The sequence below is a fragment of the Nuphar pumila genome, chromosome 13 (genome assembly GCF_984573655.1).
Source record: "Nuphar pumila chromosome 13, dmNupPumi1.hap1.1, whole genome shotgun sequence".
NCBI classification, from domain to species: Eukaryota; Viridiplantae; Streptophyta; class Magnoliopsida; order Nymphaeales; family Nymphaeaceae; genus Nuphar; species Nuphar pumila.
The window spans coordinates 92,978,679-93,003,104 of NC_143261.1; the positions used below are offsets into that span (position 1 = coordinate 92,978,679).

At 36.3% G+C, this 24,426-nt stretch overlaps 1 protein-coding gene across 1 annotated transcript in view; it reads left to right on the plus strand.

Annotated features, from left to right (window-relative positions):
• The window catches only part of TTN1 (ARM repeat superfamily protein), a 35,107-nt gene that overhangs the window by 4,658 nt on the left and 6,023 nt on the right, over positions 1 to 24,426 (plus strand). The window contains exons 4-13 of the mRNA XM_089984812.1: positions 2,125 to 2,301; positions 12,705 to 12,896; positions 15,734 to 15,850; positions 16,061 to 16,165; positions 16,537 to 16,707; positions 16,785 to 17,000; positions 18,224 to 18,422; positions 19,445 to 19,650; positions 20,496 to 20,717; positions 20,817 to 21,383. Of these exons, the coding sequence (XP_089840938.1) occupies positions 2,125 to 2,301; positions 12,705 to 12,896; positions 15,734 to 15,850; positions 16,061 to 16,165; positions 16,537 to 16,707; positions 16,785 to 17,000; positions 18,224 to 18,422; positions 19,445 to 19,650; positions 20,496 to 20,717; positions 20,817 to 21,383 (2,172 nt within the window). The remainder of the gene's footprint in view (positions 1 to 2,124; positions 2,302 to 12,704; positions 12,897 to 15,733; positions 15,851 to 16,060; positions 16,166 to 16,536; positions 16,708 to 16,784; positions 17,001 to 18,223; positions 18,423 to 19,444; positions 19,651 to 20,495; positions 20,718 to 20,816; positions 21,384 to 24,426) is intronic.

Genomic DNA, 24,426 nt, shown 5'->3' on the forward strand with positions numbered 1-24,426 from the left:
TTTATCCTGGTATTTTCTTGGTTTACATCTTTATTTTTCCCTTTTTTTCTTGGGTCTGTCGTGGTTATCGTTTTCATCCTTGTTTGGGCACCTTTGTCCTTTTAGTTGCCATCTTGATCATGACTTGGTAGGTGTGGTCAGGCCTTGAACTGGCACTTTGTGAGATAAAGAAAAAATTATTAGGGAAGAATATTTCCTGCTAGTGCAGGAAGAAGCCAACTCCAAATCTACAACATATCCAAGAACTATCTTCTCTTTACCATTTTGTTGGCCTATGTGTGGGCCTCATTCTATTTGAGGATGTGGATAATGGCCCCAAAAAGTGTTTGTGGGATTGATTATTCCCTTTTCTTGCAGTCAAACACCAACAAATAGTTATATAAGAAGTGGGTATATTGCAGTTGAATAGGATTAGATTGATGCAGGGTTGTGTAAGTAGGAGAATGGGTCATCTACCTTTTTCTTTTCTCATATGTGAAATATATATTACAAAAGCGTAATATATATATATATATATATGTATGTATGTATGTGTGTGTGTGTTATGCTTTTGTAATATATATACCTATACATATATATTTCACATATATATGTTTATTTATATATAGTTTTATTTCTGTCTTTTGTAATGCCCACTAGGGGCAATTTAGTCTTTTTGTACCTAGGTAAATACTCATGACCACTAGGGACATTTTTGGGTTTCTTCTTATTATTTTTTCTTTATTTGACCAAGGGCAAAAGAGTCCTCCTCTTCGAGTCGTTGGGACCCTCCCCAACGGTCATAAATATGACCGTTGGGGAGCTCCCCTTGGTCCCCATAAGGTGTATAAATAGGGGTCTTTGGCCCCCCTATTCTTAATGCTTTTCTAAACATTTTCAATACATTATTCTTTATTTTTAGTTCTCTCTCTTCTCATATTGTGAATGTTTGGTGATTTGCCCTTTGTGGCTTATTGTATTTTTGCCCATTAATGGCATCTTGTTTATGTGTTTGTGCCCTTTTTGTAGTCACTTTTTGCATTGTTCTTGGCACTTGTGTTTCATTACAAGTATGTCTTGTAGAAATAGTGGACATATGGGAATGATAAATGTTAATGCATGACAAAGAAAAGGAACAAAAGTGATGTTCAGGAAGTAACAGGAGGAAGCTAAAATTAAGTTGTACATGGATGAATCACCTAAGGTGCTCTCACACTGTGTAAGAAACTGAAGTTATGTGCATGTGCTGCATTGGTCCTATGTCAGTGACATGAGGGTATGTACTTTTATATACTTTTAGTCTACCATGTGTTGTGCTGCACCTTTATGTTATTAGCTGATTTTCCAACCATCTAGATGTTCATAGTAGCATATGTGATGATTCTAATGAGAGCTCCTTGAACCAACAACTAGCATACCTGATGTTCGGCCCTTTTCCAACCTAAGTCAAGGTTTGACTCCATCTGTAATGATTAATGAATCTGAAGAAAGTGCTGTACTTGGAATAGACTCAACTAAGTCAGCAGACCAAGTCCTGACTGAGTCGCTGATGTAGTCCAAGCTATGTAAGCCACACATTCAAACATCTTGACCAAGCCGATATTCAAGTTGCCGTTTGAGATGGCTTCCTAACTAGAGATGGTTGCAGGTTAAGACTATTCACTCAGATTATTGTATTTGCGATTTGGCTAAGTCGATCCACTCTATGTTAGGTGAGTGGACTGAGCTTGAATGATTTGACCAAGTTTTAAAAATATGGCTGAACCAGCCAAGTTCATTACCTAATCAATCATGTTTAGATGGGAGAATTAAGTAGATAGCAATTCAAAGTTATGTATTAGCATAAACTGAGGATTGACCTATTCTTGTCTGATCCAGCCAGTTCCAAGCCTATAGAATTAGTAGTCTGCCTATGCTATGAGCACTTGCTTAGATGTTTTTATTCCTTTGAATTGATGGTAATTAAATTCCTGAACTCTATTCCACTTGGCTCACACCTATTTTGCTTTCTATTACTATTTCACCAACCAATGGCCGGTTTGTTTCCCTTTTTCTCATTATTAGTTCTCTTGGACTCGTTGCCTCTCTTGTATTTTCATTGCCTTATAATATGCAGAATAAGATTTGTGTGTTTTTAAAATTCAGGTTGGTGACCGGAGCACTCAACTAGGTGTAGTTCCAGTAATTTGGAGCAGTATTTCTGTGTTAATTAATTCTGCAACAGCAGCACAAAGTGCACTACTTAGAAAATCCCTTTTGAAGTTGACACAACGCATTGGGATGATCTGCTTGCCTCCGAGATCTTTCCGTTGGCATTATGTGGTTAGGCTATCATCTCAATCTCTTTTTTGGCATGTTATTTTGTGGCCATTGCTTATATTCAACCTGTCTGGGTTGTTTATGTTTCAAAATTGACTTCGCTGTTCTTGGTAATGTTTATCTTTCATTCTTTTGAGAATGATTGACAATAATTGCCTTGGTCAACATGTATAACAATATCTGACCTTGATGCCAAGTCTGCAGCCTTTCTTCTGATTAATAAATGGTGCTTCATGCTTGCAATGATAATTCTGTGCCTTGAATATTTGGACACACTTAATTCTTGAGTAATCCTTTTCGTTTCCATGTGAATTAGCCACATAAAGGGTGGAGATACTCCAAGGAAGAAATTGTATTGAAGCTTGCACATATTATATGCAGACATGCAACAGAATGTTGTACATTATCTGTATTTGGAACTGTCTTTTTTCTTCTCTGTTCTTTACTACATATACCAAGGTTGCCAAAGAGCAAAGTTGAGTTGAGAAGTGATGAGGGAAGCAAGAAGCCAGTGATTTATAAGTAGTGGCGGAGCCAGAAATCCAAATTATGGTGGTCACAGGTGTGTGACTGTGTGTTTGGCAATGGACCGGATGGCAGAGAGAGAGAGAGAGAGAGAGAGAGAGAGAGAGAGAGAGAGAGAGAGAGAGAGAGAGAGAGAGAGAGAGAGAGAGAGAGAGAGAGAGAGAGAGAGAGAGTTATTGGGGATTTCTGGGTCAGGTGGCCCATATGTAGCTTCGCCCCTGTTTGTAAGTAGGAAGCTTGAAGTGGCTAGCAAGAGTTTAAGAAGTTAGAAGTCTTTTGGAATGCATGAATAGAAAAAGCCAAAGTTGTTATACTGCGTGATGCTACTAATTCATTTAAGGTTTGTTGACAAAACTTTTTTGTTTTTAAAAGCATAAAATGTATCTTATATAATACTTATTGAATCTATTTTTTTCTATTTTATTTATTATATGATTATGAAATTAGTTTTATATATATATATATATAGAGAGAGAGAGAGAGAGAGTATTGCTATGGTGCTCCAGGGGCACCTACTCCCACCTAGTAGAAATCATATGCATAAGTTATATCTTCTTAATCTGACTTCATAGATGCATTCAACATAGTTCATTTGATAGGAATCATGCTTTGGATAATGTTTTTTGGAGACAGAAATAAGATTTCTTGTCTTGAAATTTGGGTACGTTGTGGGCTGTTGATTTTTAAAGATCTTGAAAAACCTGCATATAGGTCACATTCACATGATTCAAAACTTGTTTTCTACTAGAAAAGGCATGTAGATCATATCTATACGGTTTAAGCAACGAAAAAACTCAAGAATTTTGAAAAAATTAAAGCTTTCTTTAGGTGCTCTTGGAGCACCCTATGATTCCTATATATATATATATATATATATATATAGACATAAGAAAAGTTTGGTTTGAACATAGTTAAGCAAAATTATTATCTATTGATATTATATAACTAGTAAGAAACAAATAATAGGTGAAAATTATCATAACACACTTATTAGTTATTAATAATATTCAAGAGAATATATAATAGCATATATGTTTTTATAATGAGAAGTAATGAACATTTGTGCCTTGACCCATCTTTTTTAAATGAAAAGTTGAAAACCTATGTCGCATAGACACGACATATCACCAGCTGTACCCGTGTCAACACCGCTGGACACGGGTATGGGTATCGGATGCGGTGCAGGTACATGTTGGGTCGGGTCCAACCTTGACCCTTCCCAAACGTCTCCTTTTTTTTGTTGTGTTGACCTAGGTCAAACGGTGGGGCCATTTTGGTGCCTCCCCTCACCATGATAACCCTTTCTCTCTCGTTTTCCCTCTTCTTCACTCTCGTTTACCCCCTCTCTCATCTTCCCTCCCTCCACAATTGGCTGCAATTGTAAGCCCACCTCCGGCGATACTCTGGTGACATTCCGACGACCTCTGATGCATGGTAAAGAGGTAGGATTCAAACATCTTTTCCTATTTTTTTTAGTTTTAGCGTGTTTTCAAGAAAAAAGGAAGAACCCATTATTTTTCATTTGTGTGGTTAGTTTTTTTCAAAAATCATTGGATTTACCTATCTTTGTGGGAAACTCCTTGTTTTTTGGGTGTTTTTTTTTTCTAGGGTTAGAATGGGGGTTTGTGGTTTTTGTTCTAGGGTTAGAAAACTTAGAATGAATATTTTCAAAATATCGCCAGAAATGAAAATATTGTGACAATATTCTGATTTTAACATGATATTTTTGAAGTTTCTTATTTTATATATTTAAGCCCATTTTTTGTATTTTTTTGCCTTTTTTATTTAAATTTTTTTCAAACTTATTTCCTTATACTTTTGCAAGAAAAATGATTCAAAACCTATTATTTTTTTCTCTTATTATTTTTTATAATTTTTTAAAAATTCCAAGATTTTCCCAACATTTTCCTTAGAAAAATCACTTATTGAAAATCTCTCCGAGAAAATCTCTCGGCGAGAAATTACGTTGAATGATATAGGTGACTGTTGTAAATACACAACAATTATATTACCCATTGGATCCTAAATCAGTGCATGTTGTTGCGAGGTCCTTGATTTTGTTGCAAATCTTATTTGTAACACCATTGCACCAGCCTCAGCATCTTGAGAAAGATGGATGGATTGTATCCTATGCACTCTCGGCTGATGTTCCCTTTTAACCTTTTCAATTAATTGTTGTTTTCCCGTGCAACATGAGGTGTTTGCTTTATGTTATAATGAAATAAGCGGAAAGCAAAAGTACGATTGGAAACATAAATCCACTAAGGGATAATACAAAAGCACTAAGACACTAAGGCACTACAAAAGCACAAGGTACATACAATGACTACAAAGAGCCTAAGGGCACGTTTCAAAGTGGTAAAGATGTAGAAAAAGTGATAGCCGTATGGTTTTTCCGACCCTTCCGAACGAGAGACTTTTTCTAAAAAGTACATTTTTTGATAGAAAACATTCCTCCATGGGGGATGGAGAAATGCTTCCTACCAAGGGGAAATGGTCATTTACACTCCCCACCACCCATCTCACCACATCTCACTACCACCACCCACCATCATCCACCTCTCGGAAAACCTCCCTCCCCATGATTTTCCACCACCATATCACCATCACCACTACCACCAACCATCACCCACCTCTTGGAAAAGCGCAGCAGAGAAGCTCTACCACCCCACTATGATTTTCCATCACCATCACCATCACCCACCTCTCGAAAAACCACGTCAAAGAAGCTCTACCACCACCACCACCACTCCCTTCTCTCTCTCATTTTTTTAGATTTTCCATTTTATTTTTCTCATGCTACCCAAACTAGCTTTTGGACCTAGTCCAACGGCTAGATAGTATTAGAATATGGAATATGGACTGAATATGGATCTGATAAAGGATCCATATCCATTCATGAGTTTTGTTTTGTATTCTAATGTAACATGTGTTACTAATACAGGGCACTTTTGTTCTTGTAAAAATTATTGTAACCCTATTAAGACTAATGAAGCATTACTGTAGCCATCAGGTTAACAATGGCTGCCGATTTCTGAAAGCTCTCTCCTTTCCCCTTACTCTTTCTTATACTTTCAGTAGAACACGTCAGTTCATAAGCAAATTTAATATGGTATCAGATCCGCGGATCTTCTGGGCGTGAAAGGCTTTGCTCAGTCCACGTGAAAATCGACTTCTTGCCGTCAACAAGCGGCGAAACTTCTGGGTGTGACAGGCTTGCTCAGTTGACGTGAAAGTCGACCTCTCCTTGCTATCAACAGGTCTCGTTCTTCTTCTTTATCCTATTTTCTTTCTGTCGTCATCATCTCCTATTGCCTTCTACTTATTCTTTTTATCTTTGTCTTTTGTGGATTTCTGTCACAGATCTGAAATATTTTCATATCTGTTGTCTGTTTTTAACAGATCTGAAATAAAATTCAGATCTGTTGTCACTCCCTTACCTTCAGACATATTCTTATCGCAGATCTGGAAATATTTCAGATCCGCTATGTATTTTCGACAGGTCTGAAATAAAATTCAGATCTGCCCAATCTGCATCATACTTTAGTCCATATTAAATTTCAACATCCTGTTTTCTTCTTCTACTTCTTTTATTTTCACTTGCTGAGCCTCTCTGTCGCAGATCTGAAACATATTCAGATCTGCTGTCGTTCCCTTTTTTTTTGTTGCCTCCTTCCTTCCATGCAAAGGTCGAGTTCTCTTCTAATTTCATAAACCTGAGCCCCTGTCTGTGTGAATCTGGTTCCATTCTTTCCTGCGAAAGACCAGATTCACATTACTGCTGATCTGGATTTTGCCTGTCACGCCTACCCTAAAGTATTCTTTCGTTTCTGTTTCTCGCCTTAAAATTTCCTTTGTTTCTGAACACCACGTTATTGATCTGGTTTCATTCTCTCCTGCGAAAGACCAGATCCACGTTATTGCTGTCCCAACATATTCTGTCACGTCGGTCACGCCTGTCCCAACATATTTTGTCAACTGTGTCAGTTTATAATAGAACAGGCCAACATCGGCCATTAGTATGTTTCGTTTCAATTCCTGTCAACAAATCTACAAATGGATACTTCAGCCAACTTGGGTCTCTCTTCCAGCTTCCTGGGGCAATTAGTTTTAGAAAAGCTAACTACCAATAACTATTTGACTTGAAAAAGGCAGATTGCCCCTTTTATTCGGAGTCAAGATCTTTCAAGCCACTTGGATGGATCCACTCCAATGCCTCCAGAATTTATCACAACCGAAGCCAAAGAGGATGGAGGATTGCCGAATATTATTCGCAACCCTGCATTTGTTACTTGGATGAAGTGTGATCAGGCCCTCGTCGCGTACATCACTTCCACATTGTCACAAGAAGTCTTGATTTTCATTCCTGATGATTGCACATTTAAGGTTTTGTGAGAGACTTTAGCTCAGACCTACTCTCAGATATCAGAGGCTAAAGTGTTGTTTCTTAAACGCGAATTTCAGATGATAAAAAGGGGTGCAATGAGCATTATTGAATTTTTTAATCAAGTCAAAAGCATCACAGATTAATTAGCGATGGTTGGGTATCCAGTCTCAGATAAAGAAAAGGTGCAACATACACTGAATGCCCTGGGATCAGAATATCATGTTCTTGTTACATCATTATTATGTTTGCCTACGTTGCTCAGTTTTGAGGAATTACGCGTCAAACTCTTTCAGTACGAGATGACACTGAAAAACATGTCTCAAGCTTCAACAAGACAATCATCTACGCATGAGGTTCTTGCCACAGGGGTGATAACTGATCGTGCACGAGGAGGACGTGGCAGAGGCAAGGAAAATTCAATCCAGGGTGGACGTGGGTTACTACTACCTACACCAAATTCCACTGTCAGTTTTTCAAAGAATGTTCCCACATGCTATCAGTGTAACAAACGAGGTCACATCAAAGCCAACTGTTGGTTTAACCCACAAAATCAGAATAGAATGCAAAACACTAGAAGTGTTGGTACATCAGAAACTGCATGTACGTTTTGGGTCAGTGATGATGCTAAGGATCTTCTACTATCTGCGATGGCTAACTTGAATCTGAAGCAGAATGATGATGGAATATGGTATGTTGACTCTGGGGCAACAACCCATGTCACTGGCAATGCAGGTAAGTTCTCTACTTTGACTCCCTATTTTGGTAAATCTAATATTGTAACCGAAGATGGGACTCACCACCCTATTTCAAACATAGGCAACATCCTCATTCCTTTGTCTGAGTCATCTATCCCTTTATCTGATGTTGTTCATGTACCGAATATAAAGAAAAATATTGTCTCTGTTTCTAAGCTTGTTGATTCTATCAATTCATCTGTGGAATTTACTCCTACTTCTGTCTTTGTCAAGGATCTTCAAACGAATGAGATGTGGAGGGGTATGTGCGAACGTGCCTTGTCTGCCAACAAGACAAGAGAATCAACCAGAAGACAATCAGTCTCCTACAATCAGTTTCCTTGAGTCTGTATCGATTCCAAAACGTCCTTGGGAAAGCCTCTGCTATGATCGTTTCTCAAAGTATGTCACCTTCATCCCAGCTTCTAAGGAGTGCCCTGCAGAGAAGACTGTTGAGTTTTTTTGTAAAGCATGTGGTGAAGCACTGGGGCATACCAAAGACCATTGTGAGTAATCGCGATGCTCGCTTCACGGGCAAGTTCTAGCGTGAAGTATTTCGGTAACTTGGCTCTGATTCGCTGTTTTCAACAAGCTTTCATTCGCAGATTGATGGGCAAATAGAGCGCATTAACGAGATACTTAAGCAGTACCTTGGGCACTTTGTTAGTGTCAATCAGAGAAATTGGGTAAAGCTCCTTAACGTGACACAATTCTGTTATAATCTACAGAAGAGCGAGTCTTCAGGCCACAACCTGTTTGAAATAGTCACGGGGCAGCAATCGCTTACCCCGCACACTCTTGCCGTGCAAGAAAAGGGAAGGCCATCATTTGCCTATTAGTTTGTTCGAGATTGAAACAAGCAAAATGAGTTGGCGAAGGCATTCCTACACAAGGCAGTAAAGAGAATGAAGAAGTTGGCGGACAAGCATCGTCGGCCCGCTGGGTTCCAAGTTGGGGACCAAGTATTGGTGAAGCTTTATCCTGGTCGCACAGGCATCTTTTGCGGGCAGCATCGCAGACTGATCAGAATGTATGAAGGACCATTCACCATCACAGCGAAGGTGGGCAAACTGGCGTACAAGCTTGAGTTGACCCAGATTTCAAGGTGCACCCAGTGTTTCACGTGTGCAACCTCAAACAGTTCCATACAGATGATAGAGATTCGGAACTTAGCGTGCCACAACGCGCTCCCATCATGCAGAGGGCCTGAGAAGCACCTCAGTCATATCCTTCACCACAAGGTCAACTACTTGAGCGAAGCAAAAAAATACCTAGTGCAGTGGGAGAAAACAACAGAACCTACGTGGGAGCCAACTTTCTGGATGAACAGCCGCTACTCGGATGAAGTCAGGGCTTATCATGAAGCAGATGGTGCCGAGGACGACACATGATTTGAAGGGAGGAGCATATTTCCTTGTGACTTACATTGTAAAGTTGCGTCTAGAGTCTGTTTTGCTTTCGTTGAGTTTGATGTAAGCTACCGAGTTTAGGTTAATCAATACCTCCAAGGGGCAGCCCGTATACTTGAACTGTAAGAGGCCTACGGGCTAAATTGTGAATGCATTAAATGCGTTAGAGCTTTCTTTTGTTCACCCTCGTTGTGATTGCTTCTTGTGATTGCAATTCTTCTCCCTCTATTCTCTCTTGATCTTTTGCACTCTGATTACAAGCTTCTGCGACTGGCAAGCAAACGACAAGAATGCTTGCGGCGATAAGGATGGACTGTTGCGTCGTGCTGGCCTATTGAAGGAAATAAGCCCGTGACAAGCGCATAGGACAAGTGATCAAACACAAATGTCAGCAATAACCATACTAGTGACCATGTACCAACAATACCGACTATCTAAACTGACAATAAATACCAACTACAACCACAAGACATGCAGATCCCTCACCTCACAAATGATTGTAAAACTGCAAACAATAACATCAATTACAACGGGTGCATATAACTCACCACAACCATGGTTGTAAAACTGATAAACAAAAATCTCTTATCCAACAAAAAATCACTCAAATAAGAGGAAAAAGTGAATAATCAAGATAGGCAAAAATATGGTAATGAAGACAAATTGATGTCAATAGGCAAGAAGATTTGAAAACAATATTCAAATCAATGCAATAAATTTTGCAATAATGAGATTTAATCCATAAGGATCAAAATGGTCACAAGTAAATAATAATTGAGCCATCACTAACAAAAGTCGATACGAGCATCCTATAAACAATAAATGCCAAATAAGCAAATGAGTGATACGACCCACTCATAGAACTAGAGATCAATCAATTGTCAGTCAGAGCCAAAACAAGTGTCAGTACAACATTCGTAAACTTGGCAATCTATACTGATAAGATAGAGGTGCACACATAACTCACCTCAACAACTAACTCAGGCTTCACAACACCGAGGTGCAAACATAACTCACCTCGAAAAGGCCAAACAAATAATAATGGGTGTATCAAATAGATTAATGATGGACTAAGCCATATAAAAAGTCAAATAGGAAATCCTTGAAAGACACATTCAAACAAAAACCAATTTGACAAAAAATTTCAAATCAAGTGAAATAACAAGAATTTGAATTCCTTAAATAAGTTTAGTAAAAACATGCAATAAATGCAATTATATGACAAGATAAAAGTCCACCAATGAGAGCTTTCAACACGAATGTCGAATAGATACAAAATGGACGAGAACAAAAGTGAGCCACAAAGGGTATACGTACAAAACCCACGAAGGGCATACACAAGGAAGGCTCTAAAAAAATCACAAATTTTTTTAATACCAAGTATGCAAAAAATCATAATACATAAACCTCATGTAAGACAACGTTCACTAAGGAGGCATGAGTCTAAGAAATATCACAAGGCTCAAACCATTCAAGAACAAAAAACACCTCCCAAGAGGTAAAAAAATAAGCCATAAAAGGGGAGCAACCACAGGGGCCCCTGGGACAAGGGAACAAAACAAGCATAAAGAAAGAGCATTATAATATCCAAAGAGAGATAAGACCCTATAGATCTAATGCATGGCAAGATATAATAATACAAATCTAACCAAGGTAAGAATATGAATATGTTATTTATAATAAAAGCATATCAAAATCTTCTAAAGTGCCTATGACCTTCAAAATGAAAGTACATGAATTTGAAGTCATACATAAAGACATGATTTGACATTTATAACCATGAAGTGTTCAAATAAAGCATCTAAGTGTTAAGAACCCATAAACTCAAAAACGCTAGATCACATACTTACATATTAAATAAAGAGATTTATAAAAGCACACACATCTATGTCACATGGGTGCGGGTGCGGGGGTGCGTCACTTTGAAAAAACTTAGGTGCGGGGGTGCGGCAAATATATATATATATATATATATATATATAAAGTCCAAAAGTTGAACATAAATGACCTTGGGTGCGCTGACTGCACCGGGTGCCGCACCCGCGTTGCGTCGCGTCGACACAGGTGCGGCACCCAGTTGGCCTAGTCCTTGTGACATAGACACACATGCATAAATATTATTTCACAAGATAATATAAGGGTTATGAAAACATTTGAATAAATTAGCACAAATATGAATGCAATCTAAATCTAACTATAATTTTGAAAAGAAAAATATTTTAAAGAATTTAACAAATAACCCCATATACGCAAGGGAATTAAAAAGAACCCAATCATTTGCTAATAAACACTCGTAAAACAAAGGACATTTCAAAAAAGTTTTAAAAAATAATAAATTTTCAAATATAAGAAAAGTATGAGTTTTTCTCATGCATACTGCATGAGATAGACAACACAAATAGCTAAAACATTTAAGTACATACCGAGTCAAGATCTCCCTTGAATCCAAGCCATATGTTGATCATTACTTTTTCACGAGGCATGAGTCCGAACCAAGGGATCCCAAAAACCCAAAGAGACAAAATACAAAGAAAATTTTCTTGGCTTTGATACCATGTAATGAAATAAGCGGAAAGCAAAAGTACAATGTGCACATGCACAAACACAAAAATAAATCCACTAAGGGATAATACAAAGGCACTAAGGCACTACACAAGCACAAAGTTCATAAATGTGCACAAGCACAAGTCCTCAAAGGAACAACATACATTCCAATCAATGGAAAATACATAAGATTACAAGGGACATTAATGAACATATGCAAAAGAACACAAAAAACATAAAAAAATCTTTTTATAATGTAAAATGCTTAGGAAAAACATTAAAGGAATAGGGACAAGAAGTCCCTATTTATACACACATGCACAAGAGGCAAGAAGCCTTGGGAGCTCCCAACGGTGATAATTATATCCATTCGAGCTATCCCAACGACTCTATGGTTGATTACCACAGAGCTCCTACACTAAAGTAACATTTACAAAAATATAAAAAACAAAAAGAAGTTACTGAACTGTCCCTATAGGACAGACCTAATTACAAAGGGTAAAATGACTAAAATGCCCCTGCTGGGCATTACTTCTTACAACAGAAAATATATATATTCATTATATTAAGAATATATATATATATACATACTTTAACATGTTACTGTCAAATATTGGCATCTTATGACTTTTTTCATTTTTTGCTACTTAAATGCATTCTAGCCATTTCTTTCAGCGAATAATAGTGCATCCTACTTTTTTTTTGACTGGAAATGTGTTGTTTGAATGTGTTTGTGCCGTATCTTGTAAGCACTCTTAACTAGTGCAGATTGCCTTACCATTCTTGGATTTGTATTATTTTTTCCAGGGCCAGAACAGCTTACTTACTGAGAATCTTTCTTCAAGTGCAGCTGAAAGCTGTCATTTATCTAAACATTGTTCCGGTGCAGATTCATATAGTACTCTTGGAAGCCATTATCATACCGAGGAAGAAGACATGGATGTACCTGAAATCATTGGAGAAATGATGGATGAGTTATTGACTGGTCTTATAGACACGGTACAAACAACAAATTACTGGTTTTTTACTTTGGGTAACTTGGATATAGCCTTTGGACATTACATTCATATTTATTGGCATCTTAAGTATGTGGTCCATGTCAGAAATGGTAAGTCTACCGGCTGTCACTAGCAATCTAATTTTGGGATTTTGGTCCCTTCAATTGAAATGAGACTTTTACAAGATGATGCATAAACTAAACTAAAAGTATGGTGGATCTAATAGAGAGGGGATGTGGTGGCATCATGAGTGCCTGCTGTTTACATTCTCAATCTGATCGTGGTGGGAGTTTCAAGTTTCAGGGGCTCTGAAATCTGATTGCATTTTTTCTGATCATGCGGGCTGATTTTTATGTGCTGAACCTCCTATGGGCATCAATCATGTTTGATTGTGACAGATACTACACAAGAATGAATCCATTGAGGTGCATTTTGGTTCCAAAACTTACATAATTGGTCCTAGAGAGCATGTTATGATGTGTTGGTGGAAGTTCAATAGCAAGTTGCCATGCATTCATGTGGCTGGTTCATGTAAGGAAGGTCACTTCAATGAGTTAATTAAGCTACAAATGAAACTGTCATTCATTCCGGATTCCTGAATGTATACAGGTTCAAGTCCGACATCCAGTACTCCATAACAGATCATGTGCCACTATGTGCTTTTACCCCAACACAACAAAAAGCAAAGACATGATAAATATAGGAACAATAAGGAAACTATGTCCCAGAGACATGCCATTTTGGCTGTGTTCCTTGTGACATGACTGGACATGTTATGACATGTACATACATTATTTTGCTATTTATAATAATTTTCAATGATTTTCAATATTATTTCAATAAAATGCATTTTATATATTAAAATATAAAAAAATATTTTTTTATTGATTAAAAACTGTCCTTGACCTCTTGTCCTATTTTTCAAAAATTTTATGAACTTGCATCTTGAAGATGTGTCACGTGTTGGCTGTACCTGTATCTTTGTGACTTAGGATGGAACCTTCTTTTGTGTCTTCGATTGTGTAGCTTTGATCATAATACTTAATGGTTTGAATAGATCTAGATGCCTTGGAGCTGATAAATGAGTAACATTTCCTTTATCTTGAGTAGTGTCACAATTTTAGTATCAGGAAAAATCTTGTGATAATTCAAAAAAATTGTTTTTTTGGGGAAATCTGCGGAAAATACCTGCTATATAAATGTAAAAAAAGTGTCGTGTACAACTGTAAAGAAAAACATAAATAAATATAATAAAGGAAGTTTTTTATTGTGTTAATATCATGTTATTTTGCAAAGTAGGTGGGTGTTTGAATATTAGGATCTTTTTGGGTCAATGTTGACTTTTCAAAAATATCATGATAAAATGTGATATTTTCAAAATGGATATTTTTCACATAGATTTTGAGGAACTTAGACAATATTAAATTTTTATGGGTCACATTTTTCTACGAGAGGTTTTGTTTTGAGGACGTATTTCTTGTAGACTAAGAGGGCAAGCCTCAAGCATAGGGAGAAGTTACCTGTTTCCTTTTGGAATGGATCTATTGTTTTTTTATTTTTTTGATGCTTCTTCCTGTCCTTTCTTATTTGATATTTTTGTACCTGTTAGAATTGAAATGTAACTTGTCATAGTTTTCGATGGAGAGGCTGATATGACATATAATTGTTTCCTTTATCAACAAACAATTTGCATTATGATCATGTGCTCCTGTTCTCTGTTCTTCGGGTGATACTTTTATGATGATGTTCCACGTGTTTTCTGATTCTGCAAAAGCATTTTTTAAGCATTTTTTTGTTTTGGTCATATATGAAACAAACACCCAATGTAGCTAAGTATGCATGCACCTTGAAGAATATTGTTCTCTAATGTAATATAAACTTCAGTTTTATTGATATAGGTAATTATTTTATGCATTCTTATTGAGTGTGTATGTAAAATCTAGGAGCATGATGTGTTATAGTTTAGAAATCGTTTCAGTTTCCACTGTGAGAAAATGTTTCTCCTATTCCATGGCTAAAATCTCACAAGGCATTTACAGTTACATGTAAGAATCTTGTTGATGATTTGACCCAGCACGTGACAGATATGTATTACTGATGATGCAATCTCAAAATAAACATTAAAAATGTTTGCTTATCAGTTAGTTTTTTCATGTGACATTTGCATTCCTGGTTTTGTTTACCCATTTTCCGACAAAATATCTTCTTTGAGCTATGCAAGCACTTGACATCCACTCGATAATACTCCAGTCGAAAGATGGAAAATTTTTCATTTGAATGAACTTTCTGGAGGAATAATTGAATTTCAATTAAATTATTGGTCTATTGTTTCTAGCTGGTATCATTTTGTTTTCAATACTCAACTTATTCGCTATTAGCTAAAATAATTTTAGAATTCATTATTTTCTTCAAATTGTTAAAGTGAAATTGCTAAGGGTTGCTCACTATTAGTTTAAAAGATATGAAAATTCATTATTTTCTTTGAAATGTTAAAAGTGAAATTATTAGGTTTTGTTGCAAGCAATTACAAATTTTTTAACCAAACCCTGTGGGCTGTCCCATGCTGTAATACCTTTTACTAACAAATAATTTGGCATGCAGACTAACACATTTCAATCACAATTAGAGTTAGATCATCACATACTGAAGTAACACCTTGCCCTATTTCTTGTTTCATGCAGTATGTTATATGTATTAGTCATAATTTATTGGCCTCCTCTACACGAAGTGATCCAGTTTTTGTGTGGGCTTTCTCCTAATATACCTATATGAACCTTTTAGTGTTGTCTTTCTCTTGATACACTTGCTTGGCTTTCCTTCATCTCTTCTGCTCTTTAGGATACGGTGGTCCGATGGTGTGCAGCAAAGGGTGTTGGCCGCATAACAGGGCGTTTAACACATCCATTTTCGGAAAAAGTTTTATCATCAGTCTTAAAGCTCTTCTCGATTGGACAGGTTTGGTTCTTGAAGTTCTTTTGATATTTGTTCCTTTTACATTACTTTTTTTTAGTTAGTCTGATGTTAGAGTTCACAGAGCTTACATCTTCTAAAAGAATGGCATTGCGAGATTGCAGTTTTCATACTATCCAGCTATCCTTCCATTTTCCAATGTAGCATCTCCATTTCCAAGTTTTGGTCAAAATTTACAATTTTCTCTTCTTTTAGGGGGATGGTTCGTGGCATGGAGGCTGTTTAGCTCTTGCAGAGTTAGCCCGGAGGGGCTTGTTGTTACCTGTTAATCTTCCAATCGTTGTTCCTGTTATTGAAAAGGTATTACAAACTGGTTTGTTCCTTTCTCCAAGATTGATTGTATCCAGCAAATCTAAGCGACATACTATTTTGATGTTATCTTCTCTACATTTCTTTTTATCTTGTTAATAATGTCTGTTTTGAAATATGGATTCTGTTAGTTCCTTGTCATTTATTACCATTATAAGCTTGAAATGGTTCCTTTTGTCATTGTACCTTTTTCGGATTAATGAGAATGACTCCTAAAAACGCCTATTGTACAGTGCATGCACAACTTGTTCCCTTGTCTATAAATGTGGGGTAACATTGGATGCTCTCTTTGAAGAACAAGTAGAACCAGCTTATTGGCCACATGTCTTTGTGTAATGACTAACAAGACTCGTACAATGCAGGCACTACACTATGATGTAAGGAAAGGCCCACATAGCATTGGATCCCATGTACGTGATGCTGCTGCTTATGTGTGTTGGGCTTTTGGCCGTGCATATTTCCATACTGATATGAAAAGTATCTTAGGGTGCCTTGCTCCACATCTGTTGGCAGTGGCTTGCTACGATCGTGAGGTATTTCTGTTTACTTTTCTTAAATTTTTATTTGCAATTTTTTAGTCAGATTTTTCTTTCTGTTGTGCATCTCTTAGGTCAATTGTAGGCGAGCTGCTGCAGCTGCTTTCCAGGAGAATGTTGGGAGGCAGGGGAGTTTCCCACATGGGATTGATATTATAAATAAAGCAGATTATTTTTCTCTTTCCTCCCTGGTGAATTCATATATGCAGGTTTCTGTATATATTGCCCAGTATGAAGGCTACCTACATGTGTTCATAGAAGATTTAAGGAGTAACAAAATCTGTCATTGGGTATGCTAAGTTACTGGGATTTTTCTTTTTGGGTTCTGAATGCCCTCAGGTTCTTCTTTTCATCTATGGCTAGATTACCATGCATGATCTTTCAACCTGGAACTGATTCAGCATTGGGCTTTTAGAATTTACTTTGTTGGTGGAACTTCATTGTTATTGAATGTTGTGCCAGTGGATAGCTACTTATGGAAAACAAACATGCTTATAAGCATTATGTAGTTATTATTGTATGTTCTATATCCAACTATGAACTCTAAAAGAATGTTTATCTTTTCCATTTGACTTCCATATGTTTCTTAAAAATGATAGCAGAATTGGTAGATGTGAGATGTGAACTCTAAAACATGGAAAACATATAGTAGTTTCCCATGAAAATTAGAACAAACTCTTATTTGTACTATTATACATTAAATAAAAAAATCTATTCAAATTTTTAGCAAATGTCATGGCGTGTTTTGAGTACTCTATAGAGAACTGCAACATTGGTTTTTCTATCAGTGAAGTCAATTATGCTAACTTTAGTCATTGTCAAGAAAAATTGAATGACGGTTGATCACGATTTCTGTGACATGTCTTTAACCTTCTCCCATGGTTAAGATGAAAAATTCTTTGAGGAAAAAATGGTGTTTGAAAAGTCTCTTACCTGTGCTTTGCTGCGATGGATACACACTAGCTTTACAACCTTTGACCAGCTCCTTGTCAATAAACTATCTTCTGAATATCTTTGAAAACTAGTGCATCACTAAAGCATTGGAAGCAAGCGGTTTCATGTAAGCCGCTACTTGGAGTTTATTATTGAAGACCACAAGAGCTGCTCATGTGAATGTGCATGCACTTATTTATTTTGTAAATTATATTTATTCAAACCGATACATGCATGTTTGCTCATGTGTTGATTTTTTATTAAAAGTTCTTTTACTTGAAAGTGGATTTTGAGGTTGTGTAATTGTAGCTCATATGTTTATGTTAAGATACATTAATTCACTGTGAGGGTTAAAATGATCTTTTGTCAGTTTTATTGTTGCCTTCTGCAAGTTTTATTAAACTGCAAGTGAATTATTGTTGCATGAGATCTTTCAAATCCATTATAAGTACATTAGCATTGTTTGTATTATTTTGGTCTTGATTTTTGCTTATGGATGTACTACTGATGCAAGCATACATTTGATTTAATAGTTTTCATTGCGTGAATATTGACATCTTTGCGTGCTGAACAATGTCAGGATAAAGGTTTGAGACAGCTTGCATCAAAGGCACTAGCTGCTCTTGTGAAGTATGAACCGAAATATTTTGATGATTTTGTTCTAGAGAAGTTAATTCCTTGCACTCTTTCCGCTGATCTGTGTATGCGACATGGTGCCACCTTAGCTGTTGCAGAAATTGTTTTGGCCCTTCATCAGTGTGGCTTTGTGTTTTCAACTGGTTAGTTTTTCCCTTGTGTTTCTGAGTTATTTGATATTTTCTATGTTGGCACTTTGACCTTTTTCTGTCCCGTCTGAGCAAATTAATATGAACTCTTACTACCATCTTCTTTAGTGCTCATTCTGTGTGTTATTTGGGAAGTTTGTTGAAACCTTTTTTCTCAACATTTTTTCATATTCAGTGACCTGATAATGTGACCTTTTTATCGGTACGGTTTAAGAAACTCACAGGTTCCTTATAAATTATGAACCATATCTTGTCTTGTGGTCATGATTTCATACTTGATAGCTTTTGAAGGTCATGCAATTGCTTGTTGAGCATTGCAAACCGTATAGACTGGGTTTTTCCTTTAGTTTTTCAGTACATTAGCATGGAAAGATGCTATCAGGATGCAGGGTTTCCAAATGTCTTTGGCTTATGTCTGTTTCAGCTTGGCTTTTCCTTAATAATCTTCAGTCTGCTGTATTTGTGATTCAGTTTACTTGTTTTCCCTGTTATTCTGACTGAATAAAGTTGCATTGTTTTAGCTGTTTAAGCTTTACTCTTTTTCCTGTCACAAGTTATTGTAAATTATTTTTGTTGGAACAAGCTAAGCAACCTGCTTCTGTTACATTTCTTATGGGCCCCTCTCAGCCCTAAACTTTATTATCCTATGTTTCATTGACTGACCAGTTGAACACAGGAGATCTTTGTTACAATCAGAAACTCCAACTGGTTCTATTTTGTTACCCACTTAGGGATGTAAAAGATATGGGTATGGGGGTATCACCCAACCTGAGTCTTCTTGATTGGATTTGCTAAACAATACCAAATCTGTTTATATAATCAGGTCAAATTCAGTAAAAACTTACAAAATCGAATATAATTTGGATCTCTCTCTCTCTCTGAGAATCAGGTGTTGAAATTATTTTGTAAATCAGTTTGCCCACCTTGTCTCAGATATTTAATTGCTAACACTATGATAACAAAATTGAGCTAGACATTGCACATATCTGTTGAAATAGTTAAATTTTTTCCTGTAGACAGACAGAATGCCATTTCGAGCATAGTTCCTGCTATTGAGAAGGCCCGTCTCTATCGTGGAAAAGGAGGAGAAATCATGCGTTCTGCTGTTTCAAGGCTTATTGAATGTACCTCCTTGTCATATATTTCCTTATGTGACAAAACCAAAAGCTGCTTGCTTGACACTGTCAATGAGAACCTGAAGCATCCAAATGCTCTCATTCAGGTTGAAAAAACTCTTCTTCCTTTTATGAATTTTCTGTTTCCAAATTTGAAATCCAGTTGGGTTTCACTAACTGCATGTTTGGGTAATGTTGAGATACAGCTGTGTGTGTAGGATCATGAGAATATAAAAGCTGTGTATGCACTAGACATTTCCAGTTTCACACTGCAGATGTGTTCGACATGGTCCATTTGCTAGGAATCTACACTTAAATCGTGTTTTTCCGATGAAAAATTATATGATTCTTTGAGGCTTGAATATTTATGAAAATTCTATGCCATTGATTTTCAAACCCATAAAGAACATGCTCACATGTCATAATCGGGTGATCCAAAGCCTGATTCCGAAAAAATCAAGCAGATAGAACACATTTTTATGCTTATTTAAAAAAAGAAAAAACCCTCCAAGAAACCCAGTTCATACCGTAGTTTGTAGGATTCTGACCAGTGTCACTTTCTCCTGCATCTGTCATTTTACTGTGTTTCTGGCTGGTGTTCTTTTGCTGCTTTTCAATGTATAAACTTTGATTGATACTCTTAGACAAGTTTCTTCTACTCAACCTACTTCCTTTTATCACTTTCATCATAATTCTATTTTACCCTAGTTTTCTATTTGTGGCTTTCCATGTGATCCAGGTGCTGCCTCGTAAAGAGAACAGTGTAGTTCCATGCCAAGTATCAACATTCAGTTTGATTCATTTGACTCTAAGTTGCAAAACATTCTCTAAATTTAATTATCTTTCAACAGGATGATATATCTAGATTTACTAGATATTCTTTGTTTTTACTTCATATAGCTTGCACTGACATATTATACTATTACTACTTTCCATGTTTCAACATTTGCAGGAATCTGCTGTTAAAGCTCTGAAAGTGTTGCTCAGAGCATACTTTGTTAAAGCAGAAAATTATTTTTCAAATGAGTTATTAAAATATATTGCACTACTAGATGATCCTAATGTGGCTGCTCGAAGAGGTTCTCCACTGGCTTTAGGCGTCTTGCCCCCAGAATTTTTGGTTAAGAAATGGAGGGTGGTGTTGGACAAACTTTGCTCCTCATGTTTAATTCTGGTACTCTACAAGTGCATGATTCTGCTAAATAGGATATTTTCTTTTATTGTTTTTTTAATATCGGCTGGTTAATTTACTGAAATATGTTCATGTGCTTAGGCTAACAATGATTTAGAAGATGCTGAAGCTCGTGTAAATGCCATTAGTGGAATGGTATCTGTATGTGAAGCATTGTCTGGAACAGGCTGCCACTCAATTTTCCGTGACTTGGATGATGTAATATGTTTCTTGTTGACTATCAAGAAAGAGGTCATGCAAACTTTGTTTAAAGCTCTTGATGACTATACGGTAGACAATAGAGGAGATGTGGGCTCATGGGTTCGAGAAGCTGCAATGGATGGGCTTGAGAGATGTACTTATATCCTCTGTGAAAGGCAATCATTTACTTCTATTAGAAAAACATCAGGTGTTCATTGCGCCTCTGATATTGAAGACCATAACTTTGTTATGGAAAATAATGAACTTGTGTTATTTGACGAGGATCTTGCGATCAAATTGGTTGGATCCCTTGCTAAGCAGGCTGTAGAAAAGATTGATAAAGTGAGATCCATCGCTGGAATGATTCTCCAAAGGATCCTTCACAACCAAAAGATTTTCATTCCGTGCATACCATATGGGGTCACGCTTGAACAAATTGTGCCCAATGATTTAAAAATAAACTGGAGTGTAAGTTTCTTGCATATTTTTTATAAAACTGCATTTCTCGACATTGCTTTTGAGTTTTGTTTTCATTCTTTATTTACACAATTTTGTGTTTCCCAATATATGATATTGTGGAATATGTCAACCAGTATATCTGCATTTCATAATGTCGAAAGGGTTTCTTTTTTCCCTAGAAATTTCTTGTCACATACTATTTGCAATTTATTGGATAGATTGCATAAATTTCAACTTGTTGGTTGGTTAAGATTGTTTATGTTTCTTTATCTATTAGTGAAGTTAGGGTAGAATATCTCAGAATCCTGAAGAGTTGATAATTTATAAATATTGAGCTTTGCTGTTTGTTTAGAGCTTACTATTCAATTACTATTTGCTTTAAATACAAAGTAAAGAATGAAGAACTTGTAATGAAATGGTACCTATAGGAGAGAAGTTCAAATGCTACTTATGAGCTAGAACACTGAGATATAAAGCACTCACAATAGGTGTACAAAGAGCACATTAAATTACTATTTGCTTTAAATACAAAGTAAAGAATGAAGAACTTGTAATGAAATGGTACCTATAGGAGAGAAGTTCAAAACTTCATACAGCTAGCCAATTCTAACATTCTCCTACCACAGTTCACATGAGTGTTGTGATGAGATTTGTTAGATATCTGCAAACCTCTACTTCTAGAGGTCTTTTGTTATCCTCTTCTTTTTTTTTTTGAGTTGATTGCTTATTCCGACTCAAATTCAGGAGGAGATTCAAATGATCGACGCTCAACTACTGGTTATTGTGTTTTTTAGGTGATTCTCTGGTGTCGTGTAAGTGCAAAAAAAAAACAAAAAGTATCATTATTATCCACTGTGGTCGAGTACTGTACAATGACTACTACAACATCAGAGATCGTTTAGTTGCGAAGATTACTTGAAGAAATGAACGTTCATCTTCAGACACCCTCCAGACTGTGTTATGATGACAAGAGTGCAATATACATAGCTGGCAACCATACATTTCATGAAAGAATCAAACATATAGAAATGGATTGTCATTATGTTCGTGAATAATTTCTAAGGCAGATCATCACCCTAGCTTATATTACTTCCGACTATCAATTAACAAACTTCTTCACCGCGATTTTATATTCTTATTGACAAACTTTCGGTGATCTCACTGTATTGTATATATGCTATTTGTATTCATTTGATATATATATATATATATATATATATATATATATATATATATATATATATATATATATATATATATATATATATATATATAGTTCACTATATTTGTAAACTGAAATACCAATCAAGGGTATTTCAATCATTTTATGTTGTAATAGGAGTCAGTCCACTAGGAACTGACGAGTTTTCTATTTTCTATTTTTTGTTTTTTGTTTTTCTTTTGATTCTGACAGCTGACAGCTGCAGTTGACAACTGATTGGGAGCTGGTCCAACCAGCCTCAACGGCTTGATTTCTCTAGCTGTTGGGGCCTAACAGCTAGTTGAGCCAGACCTTTTATGCATGGGAGTGCCTATTGTATTATCCATGCTTTTTGTAAAGCATATTGCAATAAATATTTTATTATTTTACTTGTGTTCTTTCTCTTTTTTGAGAGTTTGTGTGTTGGCCCTTAGCAACTCTTTGTGTTTGGCCCATTAGAGGCTTGTGTTCTTGTGTATGTGCACCTTTGTAGCCACTTTGTGGCGTCGTATTTGTGCACTTGTTGTTTCATTATAGGGGCTATCTCCCATCTTATGTCAAAAATGAAACTGCATTTATTCTTCCGTTGGTCTGGACATGTTCTTTATGTCTATATGAATGATATATAATGTGTAGAATTGAGTGTGAGCTCTTGTGTTATTTTTTTCCATTCAGAGGTCGCACAATCTATTCTCCTATGTATAGAAAAAAATATGATTGATGTGACCTTTGTCTCTAGATAAACAGTTTTACCTGACTAGAAGTGGGAAGGAGATATGGAAATATGCTAGTGTGCTTATCCAACTTCTCCAACTAATAATCTCAATACAAGAAGGTAACATGGGGTCTTGCATGCTAAGAGCCTTAGACAAAATTGATTGCTAAAGCTAAAAGGGAATGTAATCATACATGATGCATCAAAGATTATTCCATAAGATGTTTTTGGTTCAGGTGGATTTGGACCCGTATTTTTTTTTCCTGACTCACCAGACCTTGACGTATGAATTGCAATATGCAAGGAAAAGTGTGTGTTTACCTTTCACCTTTTACCCATTGCATTTCTTGCTGTTCTTTATATAGGTCTTACATGGATCTTGTATTACAACTCTATTGTTATTCCACAAAGTGGCATGAAAGCCTTAGAAAGAATCTAATTTGGTAGATGCACTTTCTTCTTTCTGGACGGAACATAAGTTGGTTGATAATACCAATTGCATGGTTGGTGGAACTTCAGAAAAATATACAGCTCATAGTTACCCTTCTTTTAGTTCCATAGAAGTCCACTGTGTAACAATACAATAGCCAACAATGGGCAGTGCACATAAGACATCAAAGAACTAAATAGAGAAACACAAAACATAAAAAATATTCATCTTTATTGAGCATAAATGCTTAAGAGAAGCATTAAGAAAAATGGGGACATGTAGTCTCATTATATACAAAAAGACCCAAGGTCTAGAGCCATTGAGAGCTCCCAACGGTCATAAATGTGACCGTTGGGGCTCTCAACGACTGTATGGTCCCAATGACCATAAAGTCCCTACAATGCAATAAAGGGAAAATAAAAAATAAAATAAGAAAAACAAAAAAGCAAAACTGTCCTTAATGGACAGCATCTATTACAAAAAGACAAAAGTACCATTAGAGGGTATTACCTATTACATCATTATAAATAACATATATATATATATATACAACTTAACACTCCCCCTCAAACTTACGGTGTGATATACCGAAAGTTTGAAAATACAACAAAGATTTAATGAGAAGGATTCAAGTTTTCAAGTGTCTTAAAGGGAAATCTCCATCTTTATCACATAGAGAATTTTGCAAATATAAGTCTTCAAATGT